The sequence below is a fragment of the Pseudopodoces humilis genome, chromosome 7 (assembly GCF_049639895.1).
Source record: "Pseudopodoces humilis isolate 2021_Gansu_Grassland_sample_001 chromosome 7, ASM4963989v1, whole genome shotgun sequence".
In the NCBI taxonomy this organism is placed as follows: domain Eukaryota; kingdom Metazoa; phylum Chordata; class Aves; order Passeriformes; family Paridae; genus Pseudopodoces; species Pseudopodoces humilis.
This window is the reverse complement of record NC_142206.1, coordinates 42,711,095-42,733,754: the sequence shown is the minus strand read 5'-3', so window position 1 is coordinate 42,733,754 and position 22,660 is coordinate 42,711,095. Positions and strand designations below refer to the sequence as shown.

Here is a 22,660-nt window from a genome sequence, read left to right as displayed (position 1 = left end):
AACCTTCAGCATGGGGTTGAAGGGGATACTTGCAGTCGTTAAAGTACTAATGGCTCTGCCAGTGGATTCTTTCTGTTTTTTCTTTACAAGCTTTTAACCAAAAGTTAGTTAACCTTAGTAGACTAGTGGAATAAAAAATAATTAGACTAGTGGAATAAATAGCTATTGTAGGGGAATATTAAAGTCCTTGAAGCTCAGTTGATTTAACAGCATTTAAGGCTGAAGCATATATTTTTTTAAGCAGGGAACGTTAGCTTCAAAAGCCCAAATCAATAAAAAACTTGTTTTCTCTCTTTCTTATCTCCTTTTCTTACACATCAGTAGGTGAAGTCAGTTATAGATGTTCCCTTATGTTCTCAAGAAAACAACAAAAGTTATTTAAACACTATACATGTACTTCAGGCAGGTGGAAGAAAAAGGTTACAGAAATGTGCCCTGTCTTGGGATGCATCAACTCACACACCTTCCTGTAAAAAAAATAAAAAAGACAAAGAAAAAAAAACAACCGTGAGAAAAAAAACTATCAATAACAGAAGTCTATGTTGCTGTGTCACCTTTCATGTCACATGAAAATACTTCTTCCAAAATTTGGAAGTATGTTGTAAGAACATTCAGAAACATATTGGGTTTTTTCTTTCTCCTTTTCAAAGCAAAGCAAAGTTCCACCCTTGCTCTCTGTCTCTCTTTTTTTCTCCTCTCTCTTAAGGGGAAAAAAAAAAAGTTTTGAGAATTTCATTTTTTCTATTCACTGCAGTCCTGGCCAAAGTAAAGCCCTCTTTTACATTGACGTCAAGATCTTTACTAAGATTAGGGTTTCATTTCTCTATTGCAGCAATTAGCTAGGGAATGTATAAAAGGCTTCAGGGAAGCAAGCTAGGACTCCAGAGGGGAGAGCACTTTGCACCATAGGCAGATAGCAAAGAGAGAGTGCGAGAGGAGGAAGGCAGGAATACAGAGACGCAGAGTAGGAGGGGGGGACGGGGGAGGCAGAGAGGGAAAGAGAGGGAGGGAAGCAGGGAGGAAGGAACAGAAAGTTTATGTACATAAACCTTTTTTTTTTTTTTTTTTTTTTTAAGTATTGTTGCACCTAGTAGCTAGCTTTACTGACACAGAAATGAGAGGACTGTTCAGTGCTTAAATATCTGAGAAACAATGGGATAGTGCAGGAAAGTTAACAATTAACAGTCTCAGCTTAAATTTTGTAACTGCAGGGAACTGGAAACACAGCTGCCTCTCTCTTCAGCAAAATCGGGTCTCCTGGTTAAGAGAAGAATTTCTGTTAACATCTAAATTTCTGAAAAATAAGCAGCTTGCAGTTGAATGAGTATAGTGCAGTTATGGTTTTAACCAGCCTGCTCATACTTAACTATCTCTGTTTATTTTAAATAGAGCAGCCGTGAAAGGGGTAATGAGGCTTTTGAAATGCCTTTTGCTTTACTCTTTTAAATGAGGGTACAGAGCAATAAAGAGAGTTGAAGGTATCCGGCTGAAGTGAAGCAGCAAGGAAGATGGGTCTGCTAAGTGTGGATTTGTTGATCACGCTTCAGATCTTGCCGGTCTTTTTCTCCAATTGCCTCTTTCTCGCGCTCTATGACTCTGTGATTCTCCTGAAGCACATGGTTCTGTTTCTGAGCCGCTCCAAGTCTGGGCGCGGTGAGTGGCGGAGGATGCTGACCTCGGAGGGGCTGCGCTGCGTCTGGAACAGCTTCCTCCTGGACGCCTACAAGCAGGTGGGTCCGGGGATGGGGACCGCCGGGCTGGGCTGCCGGAGCCGGGATGAGCATCCCGCTTGCCAGCGGAGAAGGGAAGGGAACGACGGTGCGGTGCAAGCCATCACCGCTCTCATGTTAAGTTTGATGGGAGAGGTATAAGCTGAAAGTCGAGGTTAAGGATTCATGGAATGCTGGAGCTGCTGACTCCCTGCGCCAGCTCTCAGTGCAGCCTTGGCAGTGGCACTTAGTTTAGGCGTGCCTCAGTTTCCCCAACAGCATGAATAATAATCTTCATATTTTTAAAGTATTTCAAGATCTTCGTTTAAGAGTAATTGTAAAATTCTCTAGATGTTTGCACAGCTGTAGTTTATTATTGCCATGTGAGCTCCTCAGTTATTGTAAAAAGGCTGCATCTTCAGATAGAGCTCTACATAGAGAGATGTTAGCTATGTGATGAGAGTAGTTTTACCTTGAGTAAAATATAGAAATGAACCATTGTCATTACACTGGCATTTTTTATTACTCATAGGTTAACTTTAATATTGGAGGAAGTATCCAAGTAATAGTAAAACTGTACTCAAATTGAAAAAGTGACATTTTTCCTTCATGAAAGCAGTGACAGAGGGACATTCAGAGATTAAAAATGAACTTGACTACCTGTTGGACAGCTGCCTGGTGATTTAAGTTAATAAAGCCAGTAACAGTTATGCAACATGTACCTTTCTTTTCCTTTTAAGATTTCTTACAAACATTACTCAGTGGTACTGCCCAGGTCTCATAAGGTAGCTAGAATTCCCTTTCATAGATTGAAAAGGTGGACCCAAAACCATGAAATTTCTTGCACAGACCACCCAGTTAGTAAGTAGAACTGGATTCAGAGCTCTGTGGCTTTCAAAACAGTGCTTAGTCTGTTAATTTGTTGTCTTATTTAGACCATCTAACTTAACATACTCCATGTGATGTCATAGGGGTCCTGTCCGAATGGTACTCTTCTGAAAATACATTTATTTTCAAATGAAAATACATTTATTTTTGTATTGCCTTCCCTTCAATTTGCTTTCACACCTCTGCAATACCCTTTGTATTTGCTCTTATCTAAAAATGTGAAGAGCTTGTGATGGTGGTGTTTGCTGGCTTTGTGATATGGAATACCATCTGCTTAGCCTGAAACTCGAGCCATGGGGACATTAATTTTCGGTGTAAGACAAATATAAATAACTTTAGCTTTTGCCAAATGGGTCAACCTCTTACTGCCACGCCAGGAATCATCCAGCTGGCTACCCAAATAAAATAATGCTGAATGAAGCCCACTATTCTCCTAGCCCTTATAGTCTTTGTTTTTATTCTCTTCATAGACATTAAATAAGTACATTTTACAGTGGCCTTGTTAAATGGGTCACTGAACACAATTGTTCCCATTTTACAGACAAGGCAAGGCAGGACAGTTAACACTTGGTCAAGGCTCCAGTGGAAGTTGGTAGCACAACTCTGCAACAGTCAAGTTTTGAGTTCCCATATTTGCAACCTATATGTGGCCTGGTGTCTGGAGAAGTTGGGAAGCTGTAAGAAACCTTATATCCATGAGCTATTTTCAATCTCTTTTTGCTTAAATTATGCACAATTATTTAAAATTAAGGTATTATATGTCTTTCTATAGTCTCCAAAGTCATGCTTTGCCTTTCTTTCAGTATCCTTGATATGGAAGTGACAGGAATGGTGACTGTGCTATTTTTGGTGTTGGCAATGAAACTCATACCTTGAACTTTGGTAATTTTATTCTCTCCCTTATCATGATCAAATCACCTGTGTTGTTCAGGTCAATCAGGCCATAAGGTTCCTAGAATGAACTCTGTGCCTCAATGAACTCAGCAGAAAAATGCATATCAACACAACCAAATTTTATCACCTTGTTCCAAAAAGAGGAAAAAGTCCCTTCATGCCGGCTATCCTTAAGACAGAATGAATTGATCAACAATTCATGGAAAGACTGTTTTACTTAATAGAATTATGGGCCATAAGGACAGAAGATTATTGGAAACTCTTGATTGTCATGGAAAGATAATTAAGTATAGAAATCAAATTATATTATAAAGGGAACAAAAGGAACTGAGGAGCAGTATTGGAAGAAGACTCATCATCTCCACAATAGATGAGAATCTTTTGCTGCTTCTGTAAGGAAAAAAATAGGAAAAAAGTTTCATCTCAAAAGTTGTACTAGTAGATTTGAAAAAGATTGAAACATACTCTGCTTTGTAACATATTTAAGAAACACAAGAAATAGTGAAATATATCAAAGAATGTCCTACAAAGCAAATTTTTCCTTAAATCACCCTTTTCTAGATCCTGAATAGAACTACCCTGCTGTGATAGCCTACTCAGATACAATAGGTGAGAAATTAAAATGTTATGGAATCAGGACATTATGCAGCATGGCAAAATGTAGCTGATAACATAACCATGATTGCTTGTTGCTCCAATTTACCAGCTGAAGCCAGGTATTAGAAACTTACTTTAAAAGGTATTTAAACTCATTCCACTGAGTGGTATTTATTAAAAAAATCATCCTTTTTCATGTAGAATAACAGAATTGCAGATGTCTGAGATAACCAGAGCCAGACTGCTAGTTAGCAGAAGACTGGATCAAAGAAGTAACTGTGCTTGGTTTTACTGTGTTTTGTGTCATTCACACAGAATTCTTCCTGAATACATTTCATAATGGTTTTCACGAAATTGCTTTTATTTTATGTGAAATTTCTATTAAAATAAAAAATTATTGGAAAACACTGTGGGAAGATACTACATTCTGAATTAAGGTAAATTTATTACAAGAAGGACCTTTGCCTCAAAAGCATGTATTGTCCCAGAATTGAATTATTTTTTTTTTTTTGAGGCTACTGTGTACAAGATAAGATCTTGTAATGATTAGAGCATATTTCAAATAAGCTATTCTGATTTACTTTCTCATTGTCTAGAAAACCTTAATAATAGCTCATCCAAATTTCAACTATTTTTCTGCTTTTTGCTGTTGTTAAGTATTACTCCACATGATTTTTTGGTGAGGGTAATTATTTCATAGGCAAGATTACCTAGCAACAGTTGAAGATATTAACACCATCAGTGAGGAAACAATGCAAAGTTTGTTGCATTGCATGTAGAGTATATTCAATATTCAATATTCTTTTTTATTGGAACATTCTATATGACTGGTTTTCTCCACATTTTAAAATCCTTCTAGAATCAAAATAAGTGCTTTTTTTGTTTATTTTTAATGTAAATTTTACTAATTAATAATATATTTATTTTTACTTCCTTAGCTCTGAGTTCAATATCAGACTCAGTGTTGATATTATCTACACTCCACCAGCTTGGTGATTTATAGACCATCCTCCTATTATTTTCCAAGAGGCAAGTGTGTCTTCAAAGGGAGTCTTTAGGACCAAGCTATTCATCATAACAGAGATAAATAGAGCTAGTAGTCAAGTTAGACTAACTTTCTGTAATTGAAAGAGTGCAAATGTTTTAAATATTATTTTTATATATGTATATGTGTGTAGGTATTTACAGTTTTATATGTTTGCATGTGTAAAGATCTATATATACCTATTTGTCTCTATCCATGTACATACATATATGTAGAAAAAGGCAAAAGTGCACATATATAAGCATACATTTCCAGGAGTCAGTCCATCTCATTTCTCCACATATGTATCCACATATATATGTGTGTATGTACACATACATACAGATATGAATGCAGTCACAGCTATTGAAGAGAGACAAAAAACACAACTTTTTGGGAGGGTGTTGGTATAACCATGATTTACATAGGCCATTGCTACAAATGCCAGTTAGGTGTTTGTTTTAGCTTAAAGGATGTATACCGAATGTAACTCACATCTGCAAAAAATCCAGAGGAAAAAAGCTGGAGAAGTTTTTGTGGAAAAAAAAAATGAAAAGCTTTTTTTTACCAGTTAAGTTCTATGCTTTATTTAGTAGTGGGATGAATATGTATTCTAAGATACCAAAGTGAGAAATTGTTATCTCAAAATGCTTTTAAACCAGGTTCAATAATGGTTGTACCGATTAGAGATGCCCAGTGATCAGGCTTCGTGCTGGGAGCTTTTCCAGTGCCAGATGTGAGTTCTGCATTTCAGCAAGGCAGAGCTATCATTCATAGTCTCCAGTAGAAAGCTTTAATGTTATCCTTGAGGAAATCATCCCTCTTCTCCACCTCAGAGTAGGGTAGTTACAGGGAAGACCTTAATGGCCTCTTCCTGCAGCAGTCCAGTATTTAGGAACGCTGTGATGTTCCTATGGGGGCGACGTGCACATGTGCACATACCCAGAGACGTGTGTAACTGTGCGTCACGGGCCTCAGAGGGGTGCTGGGATCTCAAGTGATGGATGGTGGTGGGTGTGTGTGTACTTGTACAGCTTTTTACTGTCTTTAGAATGGGCCAGCAGCAAGCTCTGGCATGACGGTCCCAACACAGGGGAATGGCTGGCACAGGATCCCAGGTTCATGGCATAGGCCCAGCTCTGGATGTAGCAGCAAGTAGAGTGGTTCAGTAAACACCCAGTGAGATCTGCCTGGGTTTTCATGCAGGCAGCTAAATTACCTTTGGCTGCTTTTTCCTGCCTGGTAGGTACATCATCTAAAATAAATCAGCATGCAAAGCAAAACAGTCCCAAACCTCACATGTTAAATGCATGCTGCACAACATTATCACTAAGATATATGTGAAAGTAATATAAAAGCATGATCCTCTACCTGCTCTTTGGCTGTCCAGTAACTCTTTGCTTTCTGGGGAAATGTTTTAAAGGTTGAAACAAGGACACAGCATTCATACTTACTGTTTGTATTTATTTTGTCTGGCAAGGTAAGGAAGTGTCTCTGCATTTGACAGTGATAAAGGGAATTTGTGAAAGAAAATCTGTTGTATAATTTCAGGTTTTATAACTACACATTGTGTGGTATTAAAAATACTTTATTGGTTTTACAAAGTTCAACTTTAGCAGAATAGTTTTCATTGACATTTACAAATGAGAACAAGCTTGAAAGAAGTGAGAAAAACAAAACTGAACCAAGCCAGAATTAAAACTTCTCCTGCAAAGCTGGGAATGTAAATTCAACAAGATTTGGTCTTGTCATTGTGATTATTATTAAAACTTTCTCATTATTATTAATATATAATCATGTTTGTTGTAGTTGTGTCTGAGTATCATCCTAGGCCAGGGACCCCTTGTACGAGGCACTGTCCCAACAAGAGGAGCAGAAAGTTGGTCCCATGCAACTTGAGAGTTCAAACATGCAAAACTGACATAGAGTAGGAAAAGGAATATAAGGACTTTCATCTCACTTGGGCTCTCATATAAAATTTCATTTCATATATCTAAACTCACTTCTTCCACACCTCTTTGCACTGTTCCATTTTTACCCCTATGGGTTAAAAGACTGCAAGGAGTGCTTGCTTTGCTGTCAAAGCCTTGTGAAAACTCCCTTTTGCTGTGATAGACAAAATTAGCTAATGGGCAGTATTCAGGAAGAGGATGGTACATGGTTCTTGAGTGCTGGCTGTCCCTCTCTGTCAAAACCACCACTGTGATTTCATACTCATAAAGCTGAGTAAAAAAAAAAAAAAGTAAAAAACCATCATCCAAATTAATATCAAATTCTCTTCACGTGCTGAGTAACAAAATCTGGTGAAGGCCTCTGCTATGTGTAGGTAGATTCCAGTGGCCACTGTGTAGTAGGCCATGCTCCCATCTTGAGGGCAACATAAAGCCCTTAAGAAGCTTGCTCTTGGCTCCCCAGTCACAGGAACTAAAATTAACTGAGAAAGTGCAAAGCAAAAGGCTCCTTTATGCTTTCCTTGTGCCATGTATACTCATTTGTGGGACTGGTGGCTTTTAAATGGAGAGAGCAGCATTTGACTAGTTATTTTTATCTGGACTGTGCCTGGTTTGTTTGTCTCCCACTTGCCTCCTGTCAGTTCCACATACCTGATCCTAAATAAAAGACTCTGGGAAAGCATGAACCAATTCTAGTCTCTACTGTCCAATTCAAGTAATTCAAACTGCCACCTTCCCAAGACAAATGAAGTAGTCCTGCACCCTTAGTCTACTCCAAACAAGGGTCTGCTGTGATTTTTGTCAACTGCACAACTCTGGGTCATGAAAAAAAGAAAACAAAAATAATAGTTTGTAGAATTTGCCAACCAGAGTCAAATTATGATTTGGATGAAGCTGAATGGGTTCAAATCAAAGCAGAGAATTAAAAAAAAACTGCTAAAGGCTGCTGGGATTCAGTTCATTATCAATCACTGCCCTCCAGAACCAAACACAACATGTCCGTATTCAAATGACTAATATCATAAACTGTTAATTGTCTGGCAGCACCTGTTTTTTTTCGGGGATTGACACAACCTGATGAGTCTGCCAAACTGTATGGAAATCCCTGATGCAGGGAATTAAAGCTGCATTCCAGTGCACAGGATCCCAGGAAGGCTATGCTAAAGTCGATAAAAGCAAAACGGGGGAAAAGGAGGAGGTAAATGAGGAGACAATGTTTTGTCCAAAAACATTGTTCAATGTTTTTGAGGAGATATTATGGGGCATTACCTAGTCCTTATGGAAAATGTACTACAAACTTAGCAGTATGTGCTATTTCTAGCCTGCAGTTTATGAATAGGGCTTTCTCTCCTGCTCCCAGGTCTCCTTCATTTTGCAGGCTGTGTGCTAAGGCATCAGCAGTCTCGTTCCCTTTTCACTCTGCATGCAGACTGAGAACAGGATGTCAGGCAAACACGAAATTCTCGCAAATGATGCGAGTCGCTGCTTTGGTGCTGCTGCTTGCCCCTGCTGACGGCTGGGCTGGCTGGGAGACTTGGTTGGCCTACCTTGCGTGTCCCATGCAGGCTGTGTGGGAGGGGATGCCTGCAGGCTGCTCAGTTTCTACCTCATTCAGAAGGCTGGCACTGAATGGCCAAATATTCACGCACAAAAGTACGTGATTATGGAAATGCTGGATTGCGTGTGAGGGGAATTCTGCTGGTTTGTTTCTCAGAATTTATATTTTGCCTGCCTTTGTGTAAGATTTCAAAAGCAGTTTGGCTGAATACATGAGTGTTTTTGTTTGTTTTTTCATTGCGTTGATTTTCTTTTCCAAGAGCTATTTTTTCTTTCAATAAATAACAACAAAGAAGATGGCCAAGGCCTACAATGCAGATGATCAGCAAGGATGATATTGTCATCCTGTGTCAATCGGTTCAGAGTCTGGTGAAATAAACAGTCCCTTGGGAACGTCAGTGCTTCATCAAGACCAATTAGTGGATCTGCCGCTGCTGCTTATGTTTAAGCATTAACGACTGGGCAGGGCTGCTTTTTGGAGTGCCTGACACTGGCATGGAACAAGGCACCGACCTAATTACTTCTCTACAAGAGCAGAAAATGCCTCGTGAATGCCTGCTTGGCAAGGATGTCTCATTAAGGGGAAAAAACCCAACACAAGCACTCCTAGAAACAAAAATTAAAATGATAGGTAACCTGCGGCCATGAGACTTTCTTCATGGCTGTGGGAAATGAAGAGAAACTGCTGTAAGGTGATGTATAGCTGTACAGATGGATAAAGGCTTTGCTGTACTTTGTTACCTAACTCCATCTACTTTTATAGTCCATAAGGAGTATGAGAGACAGAATAACTTTCATTGTTGAAGAACAGAAAATATGTTGTCATCTTTGGTATCAATGTTAAATAGGACTTGAAGGGCATTCCCATGTTGGTGTCTGTTGGAAGTTGTTTTATTAGTCTGTTTCTTCAGGGTTTGCAAACTGGCCTAGGAAATTAAAGGTTTGGTAGACCTGAGTGAGGAATTGGTAATGAGGAGCTTATGATGTATAGCCTCTTTTTCTGCTTAAAATGATCAAGAAGAAAACTGTGGTTTCTCAGTTCAAGAGTGGTGGCCAGATATTTTCAGTCATGATAGTTTTGTTAAAAAAAAAACTGAGGGGTAAGTAGAAAGAAAGAGCTGCTCAGATATTATTTTTGGTCCTAAGCAGCTCTGTTCATTCCTGATTTATAGGTACTTCTTTTTACCTTTATTTTTCTTCTCCTCTGAAGAGTGAGAGCAAATATAAGAAATTCAAAGTATATTGTTTAATTTTGATTTGTGAGATAAATTACATGTCATTACTTCTTTTCTTTGACTGCATGAGTACACACTCTTAAATAGTGAGGTCCATTATTCATCTAGGGGTTGGGTGAAGCACAAATACATACCAGGCTCTGCCCAAAAGGCACATTTAGAGCAAGCCAGCTCTGAAAAAGCATGTATAGTCTTCAGGAACAGTTAAGATTTCTAGGTAAAAAGGGATCTAGTGTTTGTGTAGATATGCATGTGTTGCATGTGTTGTGTTTCTTGAGAGGACCTCTTTTTTGGTAGTCACCAATTTATCACAAATTGCAGAATTGTTTCGTTCGCTTCTGAGTGCAGCTCTCAGGGTGATTGTATGGATGCCACATAATCTTCACCTGTGCGTTTCTTTGTTCAGGTGCAGCCCTTTACCTTACTCCTGCTTTACCTATCTTATGTCACAGAATGGCAGAGAGAAATGATCAACAGCTGAACAAAGACTACCTGCTAAGGTGTAGGTGGCCTTAAATGCTGTAAGATGCTTCACACTACTTCTTAAATGCAAGGGCCTGAGACTGTGAGCCTGCCTCTCCAAACAGATAATTTCTTCTCAAAAACTGGGATGTAGTTATTTTCTTTCTTTCAGTTCGGTGGACAGCACACTCACACATCAAGTCCTAAACTCAGCTGTTTCAAGCCTCTTGCTTTCAAAGACAAAGCTGAGGCATTTCTTGAACTGTTACCAGTGCTCTAGCAGATAACAGCGCTGCAGATGCAGGTTTACAGGGATGGGGGCAAAATGGGCTTTGCTTTCCCAGAGCATCATTGTTTCTCTTGACTGTGCTGCAGCTGCGTATCCTGTGCTTCCAGTGGCATGATCACCACATACTTGGCCTGGTGAGATTTGCTTGTCTCAGGCCACCTTTCTTTCTGTAGTTCTCCTCCTTGCTGATCTCCAAGTGAGAATAGTGGCATGGTGGTGTTTCAATTTTCCCTATTGAAAAGGCTCATAATCATGTGCCAACATGCTGTGAGACATTCTCATATAGCTGCGAAGTCTGGAAGCATTAATGGCTGTGTCTTACAAACTTTTCTTTGATTAGACTCTTGCTTCTATTGTTATTCTGATGAAATAATGCAGTCATGAATAACTGCAGTTTTGTTCAAGATATCAGGTTTCCAAGGGAGAAATGGAGGATCCAGTGTCAGCAATCTTCTTGCCTATGTTCAGCAGCAACTGCATGAGTTCAGTATTCAGCTGTTCACTCAGCTTCTTACTGCATCTGACTCTTACATTGCATATGATACCCTATAATGCAGTGTAAAATTGAAGTGCACCAAAAATCAGTTATTTAGTTAGTTTAAATCAGTCTCATGTAGTGTAAACTTCTATAGACTTTAATTGCAGTGTATCTTCAGAAAGAAATACATGAAATGTAAAAGACTTCAGAATTTGGCCCTGTGTGTTTCCTTCAAAGCAGCAAGTCTGAACATAATCAAATAGTCAGGGGACAGAGATAGAAAGAGGCAGGAAAATACCAAAGGATAATTGCATTGCTGTACTAGAGGTTGATATTAAATGTGGAGACATAGGAATTGCTGTGGCAGAGCTCATTAAAAATCAATTGAATTATGCAATAATGTTTTGTGGTTTTATAGCAGTTATCAGCTAAGGATCTTGGAGCCCTCTGCAGGCTCCACCTTATTCTGGCATTCCCTCATGTGAGTTGCTTTTATCCTGTTGTTTGGTTTTTTTTCTATAGACATGCAAGCAGAAATGGTCGGGCAAAATGACCTTTCCACCACTGCCTTTTGGGTCTGAGTTAGATGTGAAGCTGGAGCTGAGAACACTTAATTTTCACCTCATCCTACTTATGCCATGATATAAACTTTCCCCTGTTCCTGCTGTTGTTTCCCCCAATCATCTTGTACAGAAAAGGAGAAGTAGAAGGAAATGTGTCACTCAGTGATGAAATTACTGCAAAGGGGTTAGAAGAAATTTTAGAGAGCACAATCTTAGATGATTCACTGTCAAAGCAGTGTATATATTAAGTGGGCATCTACAGAGATCTCTTGTGTTTAGCACTCTTGAATATTTTCATTCTTGGACTGCAGGATGGAAGAGAATATACAAATCTGCAAATCTCTCAAAACTGAGAGGCACTGTGTGTGTCATGAAGATCAGGAATATAATGCAGAATGATTTTTGAGAACTGGAAAAATGGCTTGAACTGCAGTTTGCTGGCTGAAAAGGGACCTAGGCTTTATAACACCTTACTAGCTAATCCCTAATCAACAGGCTACTGTTTTTCCAAAACAGTCGTGTTGTCTCATAAAAAGCAAACATCTAGAATATATAAACAGGTGTAGTCTGTGAGCTACTTTACATTACACAATGTAATTGTCTGATTATACTGAATATTAGTGAAAACACTGTTGCAGTTTTGAATAGTGAGATTCAAGGATGATGTGAAACAAGTAGACAGAACTCATGGAAAATGTCAGTGGAAAAAGCCCTATGTGTCACAGAGGAAAGTTAGAAGAAATTTGAGGTAGTCTGTCTGAAAGCAAATACAAGTCTCCAAGTACTTAAGGGTGGACAGGACCAGCTGTGTAGTGGAAAGGACAGATCTCTAATCAAATTTTCTAACATGAATGAAGCAGCATATTTGTCAGAAGTACCACACTTTCCAGAACTGTGAGCACAGGTGGACAAGGTGACCATTTTGAAGCTGCTGCTTTGGATGATTTGCTCTGTCGCCGTGTGACTCGTTAGGTGTACTCTGAACAGGTGACTGTTTGAAGAGAGTAGTCATAAGGATGCCGTACAAGCAAGTCACACTAACTTGCTATGTTTTAATTTGTTCTGCCATCAGGTCAAACTGGGAGGAGAAGCCCCAAACTCCAGTGTAATCCACATAGCCAAAGACAGTGATGGCAGCAGTGGCAGCTGGAAGAATGTTGGAGGCAAGTGTGGAACCAAATGCCACCTTCTGGACTTTGCCAACTCGGAGCGGCCACTGGTCGTCAACTTTGGCTCAGCTACCTGACCACCGTTCACAAGCCAGCTGTCAGCCTTCAGCAAGCTGGTGGAGGAGTTCTCTGGTGTGGCTGACTTTCTGTTGGTCTACATCGATGAAGCTCACCCATCAGATGGCTGGGCTGCACCTGGAATCTCTCCCTCTTCTTTTGAAGTTAAGAAACACAGAAGCCAGGAAGAGAGATGTGCAGCTGCTCACCAGCTCCTAGAGCACTTTTCTTTGCCACCTCAGTGCCAAGTGGTGGCTGACTGCATGGACAACAATGCCAATGTGGCCTATGGGGTTTCATTTGAGCGAGTATGCATTGTGCAGAGACAAAAAATTGCCTACCTGGGGGGCAAAGGCCCCTTTTTCTACAACCTTCAAGAGGTCCGGCTTTGGCTGGAACAAAACTTCAGCAAAAGATGAAATCCATTCTCCACAGGAGTTATGTCACCAGATGTGTCCCTTTAAGGTGATGCAAAAGGGAAAAAAAAAGAAAACCTATGCTAGTTTGAATAAAATCTTTCAGATGATTGCAGGAGAACACATTTGATAACAATGTCGAGTGAATGTTAACTAGGAAAAGAAAATTTAAAAAATCTAGCTCCACAGAAACATTGTCAAGTAAAAAAAAAAAATTCCACTCTTGCTATGGGACAAAAGAGATGAACAGGCTTCAAAAAGATGCTGCTGGCAAGCAGGTAGGGTGGTTAGATAAGACCTGTTTCCCAGAAGCCCCAGTCCTAGGGTGAGACAGAGAAAGAATTTCTGCTAGGAAGGCATTCCATGGAAAGGCAGTGCTGTACATTTAATCAGAAATGCTTCTTTTCATTGGCCCCTGTGGCCAATGCAAGGAACCTGGGAGGAGCAGGGGTTTGCGATTACTTTGCATACAAATGCAGTGCAGTGTGGAGACTTTCCTCTCTTGGTAGAAAATTTATTGTTCAGAGACTTCAGGACCCACATGCAATGCATTGCACAGGCAGACTGGCTGCTCAGAGCAAGATGAACCTTTGTTTGCTGGTATTTGTACTCTCTGTGGACACCTCTGCACAGCATAACTATGCTTACATTAACTATGTAATGCTACATTACATGTTTGTATCCAGTGTGCAGGCCTGTGCCTGCTGAGAAAGGGGTTAAAGTCTATGGAGTTGGACCAAAAAGTGATCAAATAAGCCCATTACTCTTTGAAATACCTGGACTAATTGTGACACAGCATTGAGAACCATCTAGAGCGTGCATCATGAGACAAAACTCAGCTGATGCCAACCAAACCCTTTGTTCTGAGAGCTGACAGCACACATTTATCAATGTTCTCTGGTTCTTGTCTGTTTCTTTACCCACCTCCATCTCTTTCTGTCTAGCAATAGCCTTATGGTAATTTCACTTTTAGCTTTTTTTAAAAAAATAACTTATTTCTCTCTCTTTTTTTTTTTTTTTAAATGTGAGATAATGACCTTGCAGGTGTATTTTGGGGGACAGGGGAACTTATGCACGATTTTACCTCATTGAAATGGAAACCTATCCTGTCATTTACCTTGTTAAATGTAGTCATGCTGACTTTTACTGTCTTAGACACCTGAACCTAGTTTATAGCTATGTTAATCTGAAAGTTAAGTTGTTTGCAGCCTCAGAATTTATTAGCTGCAGTTCTGCTACTGGATGAGCTGATAGTCTGTTTCACTCATGTTCTTGAAAACCTTCCCAGAAGAGAAACAGGGAGGACAAACAGTTTGAATTAATGTAAGTGTAAAAGATGGCAGAATTTTCATATGATTGAAGTATGAGGAATTAATTGTTATGTTGAAAGAGATACTGTGAACTTAGAGTATGCATTAAGTTTAGGTATTTCTAAAACTGAATTTATTTAATCAAGCCTGATGAAGAGGCAGATTTACAATGAGCTAACCTATTAGAGCTGACAAATGAAAACCCATATGGAGATGGACTATCCAATTTTTCTCTCATCTTTGGCAGAAACATGAAACAGATAAACAAAATAAGTGTCAAAAATCAAATTAGTTCTTTTAATTTCTAATCCTGACTATCGTCAGGAATATGATGTGTTGATACTGACATAGGAAAGGATAGAAAATCTGTAAGTGTTTTAATTTTCACAATGTCCATTAATATTGTGTATTTCCTCTAGCCTGGCTGTCAGTCAACTTAGCCAATGTAGGAGGAATTCGGAAATGTGTTTTCAAGCACAGATCTGAAATAATGACAGTAACATGGGTAATTTCTCCCGTACTCAGGTTCATGCTTCCCATTCTTCTCACATTTTCCTCCACACAGTGTTAAACACAGACATACTGCACTTACACAGCTGGTGATGTGCATTTGAGAAGGGTGTAAAGAGTGCTCCTCAGATCTCCTGGTGAGCCTCACTTCTCAGAAGGCCTGTGTCTGTGTGTGTGTGCATTTATATATGCATCCATATGTATATAATACATTTTTATGTACGTGTATACATATGCACGCACATATAAATGGCCTTTAAGACCACAAATAATAATTACCCTGTCCTACCATTCATTAATGTTACTGTGAAGCATTGGTCTGTGTGGAAGATTGTTACAGATCCTCATGACTAACTGGGATATATAACTGAATTTTTAAAACTTATTATCATAGAAACAGTAACATAGCCAAACTACATGGCTTATTTAATCCAGTGTCCTACCTCTGACTGTATCAGATGCTTCAGGGGAAGGTGCAATAATTTTTAACTTACTGAATTTTTATTAGCTTCAGCCCATATTATTTTTGCCTCATCTAAAGTGATTGTTGATGTCTCATTATCCCTGATTCTGAGTTTTGAGATTTAAATATTTTGTGAGGTGGGGATTACTAAAATAAAAAAAAAAATCCCGTTTAAGTTCAAAGAAAACCAAATGAAAACTGATTTTTTCTTTCATATTTAAATAGGCTGCTTTTCAATGTCATTCTCATCTTGCTGTTATATGCTAAACCACTGAACATAAGTGAGCCAAATTTTTCTTCTGTATGTTGGTCATTATATAATCTATATAGAAATTTGCATATCTTTTTTTTAAGACAAACAATAACTCATTCTTCTACAGATTCATACTCTTTCCTTGTCTCTGAATCTCTTCTGGTTTTGCTACACTGTTCTTTTACTCAGGTGAGTAAACATGTAGACATTAATCCAAGTGAAAATCTGTATTGATATACCCAGCACATCTTTTCCTTATTATATCATATTCTCCACTCATCTGAAACTTTTTTAATCCATAGCAACTCCACAGCCTCTGTAAAACTTAAACTAGTAAGTCTTTTCTTCTTTTCCTCATTATACCATTGAAGTTTATATGAGAAATGCTAGCCAAATGTTTAACACAGCTGTTGAAACATACCTTTAGTTCAGAGGAAGGAGTAGGAATTAGTAATTCAGTTTGTTAATACCCATTTGCATATCTAAAGTTACAATTATTTTTCAAGTCCAATTTTCTCCTTTTGAATTTCCATTATTTTGTTTTGTAATTCATGGAAGCTTCTTCATCACGTAGTACACAGGAATTATAAAAGTGGCTCCTGTAAATGGGAAAAACACATTGATATTCCACAAATAAAAATACACAATAACCTCATTTCTTTCTTGGCAACATGTATGACTGTCCTACCTAAAATTTAAAGATATTCCAGCCTCACTGATTATCAAGACAGAAACACATTTTGCAAAACCTTGGGTTTCCCCGGAAAACTTCTGGTCAGAAATGAGGGCTTTCTTCAAAGTAAAATGGGCATAAAGGGAAAAAAAAAAAGGCAAAGAATTTCCTAGGAGGCTGACAGAAACATAATGTGTTTTATTTTCTTTTTAATTTTTTAAATTTTTTTTACAAGATTAAAGCATTTTATTGAAAAGGTTTTAAATTAAATGCCATGCATTGTCCTCAATTGATAATAAAAATAGCCATATGTCAGATACTCAAAATTTTTGTAACAGTTGTTTTGGGTCCAGGTAGAGATTTTACTACCTTGCTAGCCTTGTCTAGTCTGCTGTGAGACTGGATTTGCTTCTGTCTCATTCTCACTGTGTCAGGGCACTATACCATATTACTTGAGGTGCTCCAGTGTGACATACATGTTGAGCAACAGCTCACAAAATAGGTGCCTGAAATCATTGTGGAAGGCTGCTGTATATAATAGAGACCCCAATACTGTGTCTCAACATTAGTATGGGAAACTTTCAGTATTTTTCATTTTGAGCAACGTAAAAAGCTGTTCTGGGCTATCATTCTACATTGTTCTGTGCTTAGCATCTGTATTTAGCACTGTATAAAAGGAATGTAAAACATTTTGTGCAGATGAGAAACTATAGCATTTTGCTCTTTCCTTGTGTAGACAATGACATAAATTTAAGGCAGCAGGAAAACATGCCACATCTATTAAAAAGAAGAAAATATATTACAAAATATGTTGTTAAACAACTGTCTGAACACTTTGAAAAACAAAATGCAGTGATTTTTTAGGAAGGTGATCTTGGTGGGGAAACCTACAGCACTTCTCAAAAAGGTATTTGTGCTATGCAGCCAGGTGTGTGCAGAGGGAATTTATGTTTCTGCATGTGTGAAAGTTGCTTTTCTGTGATGTGGAGTATAGATTTAAGAGTTTTTAAGACTTTCATTCAGTACTATAACCAAAGCAATAAGAGGTGTCAGGTAGGGAATATTGGCCAGTTTTGTACAACTCAACACCACGTCTGTGACAAATCCATAATCAGCTGGGCCCAGCTTGGAGTCCTCAGTGAAGAGGGATTGGGGTGAGACAGGGGAGGCTTGTGTGCTTATGAAGATCACTAACAAAAGAGTGATTAACTCAGTTAGCGTTCAGATGCCCTCACACCAGCACTCCTCTGTGCACCTTAGTGTCTGTGTTTGAAAGAGGCGTCTCTTTGGGTCTGTTCACAAGATTGCCGTGGTGTAGGTGCCTGTGTGTACTATGTGTGTGTCATTGTTTAAATGTCAAAAATACACTGCAGGAGAGCCAGCAAAATTTTGTTACAATATGGTGCTCCATGAAATGTGCTTTCTAGATTTGTTTTTCTTGTATTATAATAAACGGTAAAGGAAAATATACCTCTTTCTGTGTTTTATTCTCATTGCTAATACAGTGTGGAATCTTGACATTTGACCAAGGAAACCTAGAACTATATTTAATACTAAAGCTTATGCCACCCTGACTAGATCTTAAGCAATACAAGCAGAGTCCCTTATAAGTGGTGGAGCTAATTTACTACCTGACTACTCTCAACTCTTAAGAAAGGTAAAGGGGAGGGAAAAAGAGAGCTACAAGGACAGTAGTTGAGTCTGCACAGAACTGTACTGTCCAAAGAAAAGAAAAGTGCTTGAAGAAAGCATGCCAAGCTGTATACAGCATACGAAACCTGGGCAAATCGGTTATGAATGCGTCAGCTATAAATGCCACTCCCATTTCAATGTACAGGCAAAAGATCAAAAATAAAATGAAAACCACAGCTGAATAGCTGCTACAAGAAAAAATAAATCAAATGAAAAATGTGCAGCACCTTTTAAACAAACTCACTTTGTGATTTGTTTGTGTTTTAGAAATTCCCTCTTTGTCGTCTTTTGTTACAATAAATTTTAAAGGACCCTGCATCTAAGAAAAAAAGAAAGGGAGGGAGGGAGGGAGGAAATGCGGAAGTGCGGAAGGAAGTGCAGAAGTGCGGAAGGAAGGAAGGAAGGAAGGAAGGAAGGAAGGAAGGATGGATTATCATCTATGGAGCTGTATCTCAAGAGGATTGTTTACTCTCAAGATCTTACTTTCTAACAGAGAATTTCTGAGGCATAATAAAACTTCCAAATATAGTCTTCAAACGAAGGACCTAAATCTTGATTTAAAACTTTGATTATAGACATCTGTAATCTCAAGTCAACTCACTATATATGCCTGTGTGCTTCTAATGTTCATGTTAGTGAATCAACCACCTTAAATATGTCTCAGAGGGCTAATGTGAAATGGAAACACCTTGAATGGGCTTCATGCTCAAATCCTTAGGGCCTAAGGATTTGTAAGCCTTGTTGTGTGACTTGACTAGAGAAGGAGAATCCAATTTAGGTCATATATATGAAACATATGAATATATCAAAAGTTTTAGCTGTCTCTAAGTGCCTATTATATAAAATTAAAGAAGTAGCAGGCAGGAAAAATGTTCTTTTTGAGTCCGTATTCCCCATATTTTCAATATGTATATTTTTGTTTACCACAGGAAAGCTACCGTGACTTAGGTATTCGTTAGGTGTGCTGGTAATAGGAGGGGAAGTTTGCTTAAAAGCCTTATCAGTAGGAATTTATCAGGTTTTGATGTCCTTGAACCCTGCTCTTTTTTCCTTATATCTTTCCTGCACCCGATTTCTCATGTTTCTTGAACCTGTCATATCAATGGTTATGGTGATTATGGTTAGATTTCAGTCTTTGGTTTTGTGGAGTTAAAGCTACAAAATAGCTGAAGTCTTCATTCATCAGGATGTCAGTTGTCAGAAGGTCAAGTGGGATATGGAAGAATGCAGTATTTTGTTCTGTTTATCTGTGTATTCTCAGCGCACATCATCTGCATGTGGGCTTGTTCTCAAACATAATTTTTTGCATGCCAGCCTGCAGAGCTAAAACTGGCTTTCCAGACAGATTGTAACAACACAAAAAAGCTTTCTGCAGACTGGGACTGAACATAAAGGTTTTCAGCTCAGCCCTAGCTACCAGAGGTTGTATTTCCCTGTGTTTGCCAGCCCTTTAGAACAACTCGTAACAATTCTCCAGCCTCATGCAGAGTCAAGGTCTGAGCACCCTCAGTCAGTGTCAGTGTCTCCCATACGTTAGACCTGAGCAGATGTCTTATGAGACAAATCTTTCTGAGGTTTTCTCAGAGATTCACAGGAAATTAGACCAATCCTTCCAAATCAGAAGTTGATAAATTATACTTGGAAATGAAAATCACTAGCTTTATGAAAAAAGAAATCTTGTAGCTGATGGAAGGAATGGCAGATTTTTGCTAGCTGCAGAAATTGTCTCTGAAGTGGTCCTTGCAGATCTTCACAGATGGGCTGAACAGCAGTGCTAAAGCTGTCCGCAGTGGTTCATGTAAAGACTGAACACATCTAATGGAAAATAACACAACTCTGTCACCTGTGCTTCTCAAAGCACCCGAAAAACAGAAGTACATCTCTACTACAAACTAATTTGGAAACAGCTAGGCTGGATGCCTGACTGATAGTGCAGGTAAACATCAGAGCTCTTTTCTCAGGATATTTCCCTTGCCTGTCACCAACATCTGTATACCTCAATATAATGCTGCTTCTCTGTTATCCAATACCATGGCAAACAGTCCAACTCCTCCTGAGTACACTGTAGTGACCTCTTAATTTACTTTGTGTGACATTGATGCTGAGCTGAAGTTCAGGTCATCCTGTTTTCATACTGGGATGGATATTTCCAAGTGAACAGATCAACAAGTTTCCCAGCATGATTTTCAGAAGTGGAAGTATACAGTAGGTGAGGTTGGAGAGAAGAAAATTCAACAGATCTTTTTTATCCAATGGGACTTACTATTTAATGTTGATTGCAAGACTTTTCTTATTATATGTTTAGTTATGAAAATCTTCATGAGGCTTCCACTTGTATTTACTTAGAACATAAAATTCTAACTTCAGGGGAACTTTCAGTATCTGAAAAGGAATTTCACAAGTATTTTTTTCAGGTTTCTGAAACTCTTAACTGTGACAAAGCCAGGAGCTACTTATTAAAGTTCATGATGGCTGCTTAGAGTTTTTTCTGTGAGCTGTTAAGGGACGCAGAAAAATAATCCTTGTCTTATATCACAATCCACGTCAGTGTGAGGCAAAAGGAAGATTTTCAGGCCACATGGCAGTTCTTTGTGGCTTCTAAAGCATTCCTTAATGTTATTGCCTCTGTTTTGGAGTGGATCACCACTCCTTGAGAAAAAGCCTGCTGGGATGGCCCAGTGGTGCGATGAGATGTTTTTCTTTAAAGGACAGAATTTCCCCTCAACTGACCACTTCAGAGCAACAACAGGAAAAAAAAGTCCATGAGAACTAGGTAAGTTTCCATTCCCAAACTAACTGCGGAGGAGGAAGATCTTCCTGTTGCATTTATACTGTTTTAATCAATTTCATGTTTTCTCCCACTACAGAAGTGAATGTGCTGCTTCAGTGATTTGAACATTTACAATGCCAAAGCAGCCCAGGCTACTTTAATCTTTTTGTGGCCCCTCCTTCCTCCTCCTTTCTTTGTTTGGGGCCAGGTAAATAGGTAAGTCATTACTGAGATTACTGCAGCCTGGATCATTACCCAGAATACCATCTGCCAGTATTTTGTCAAGCTTCCTTCTATTAAAAAGCCATTAGATTACATCTGACATTCATTTATGATCAGCAGATAAACCAGTTCACTTGACAGATAAATAGGAACCGAAGTAACTGGTTTTTTAATTGTGACTACTACCATATGTTGTAACTCATGATATACTTAATCACTGATCATGCTCTAATTAAATGTATCTTAAACCTCTTTGTATTGTCAATAGAATAAAAAAACAGATGGCAATACTTTGATGTGACTTCAAGTTTACTGTAGACATATTTTCATTGACATACAATAAATAATTCAATTTGAAAATATATATAGATGTATAGATAGATAGATAGATGAAGATGTAGCATCTTTTTTTCTGATATTTGGAGAACAAGAACTGTGTAAAGTTGGTGATACTTGAATTTTGAAGAAAAAATCAGAAGTAATAGTCATATTTTTATTAAGGAAAAGGGCTTTCACATACTGTCATAAAGGTTTTTGTGTACATTTGTTGAAATACCTATTTTGAATACAGTGGGCAACAAAGAGGATACTCCTGTTAACTGTGAAATTGTGCTTAGACTATATAATTTTTACTTTTAACAGAATGAAAGAAAGCAGTGCTAAGTTTCAGACTTAAAGACTGTTTTATATCACTCTCTCTTTATTTTTCCTATCTTAATGTGTTAAAAGAAATGCAGTGGAGTGTCCTGAGGATAACTCTATTGGAAATTTAGTTACTACATACTACTTAGTTTGTTTTCTGACTCCTGGCAGCCTGAACCAGAGATGCACATGAGCCACAACAGAATGCAACAATCAGTGTCTCCTTTGGGGCAGTATGTAAATTTACAAATAAATCTAAAATGTGATTAAAATTTCTTAAGCATTTATGTGTTTAAAAAAAATTAAATGTAGTTAATGTAAATACAGCTGATAGGACTTCACAGTTCATATTTTCCATTATTCATTACTCTCTTTTGAAACATAATCTTCTGTGATTTTTTTCCCCAGAAACCTTCCAGCCATGAACTCTTTCCAAAGTTGTTGGGTTTTTTCATTTCTTTTTTTTCTTTTGTGGAAAATGTCAAGACATTTTACATTGTTATTTCAGAATGTGGTAAAGAATAGAGATATATCCACACAGAGACACGCAGATGTGAATTTTTCCCATGGTAAAAAAAGAAGACATGATCACACTTAAACAAAAGGAGATGGCCATACCAAGCATGACTGACATTTTTCATCTGATATTTTGTGCATAACAATTCTGAAGTAGAAATCTTCAGGAAAAATAACACTCATGTAAGCTGTTGAATACCTGCAAATGAGCATTTTTTCCTGAGAAAGCAACCACATAATGCAAACTTTAATAGGACTTTCCACAGGCAAGGACTTTATCAGTTTTCTAATTGTAAGGATGAAAGCAGTGATGAACATG

General features: G+C 38.3%; 1 protein-coding gene across 1 annotated transcript; it reads left to right on the top strand.

Moving 5' to 3' along the window:
* Positions 1 to 920: 920 nt before the first annotated feature.
* DIO2 (iodothyronine deiodinase 2) lies at positions 921 to 17,967 on the top strand. Its single transcript, XM_014249994.2, has 2 exons — positions 921 to 1,730; positions 12,721 to 17,967. The coding sequence occupies exons 1-2, from the start codon at positions 1,509 to 1,511 to the stop codon at positions 13,336 to 13,338; spliced, it is 840 nt and encodes a 279-aa protein (XP_014105469.1). The 5' UTR covers positions 921 to 1,508; the 3' UTR covers positions 13,339 to 17,967.
* The last annotated feature ends 4,693 nt before the right edge of the window (positions 17,968 to 22,660 follow it).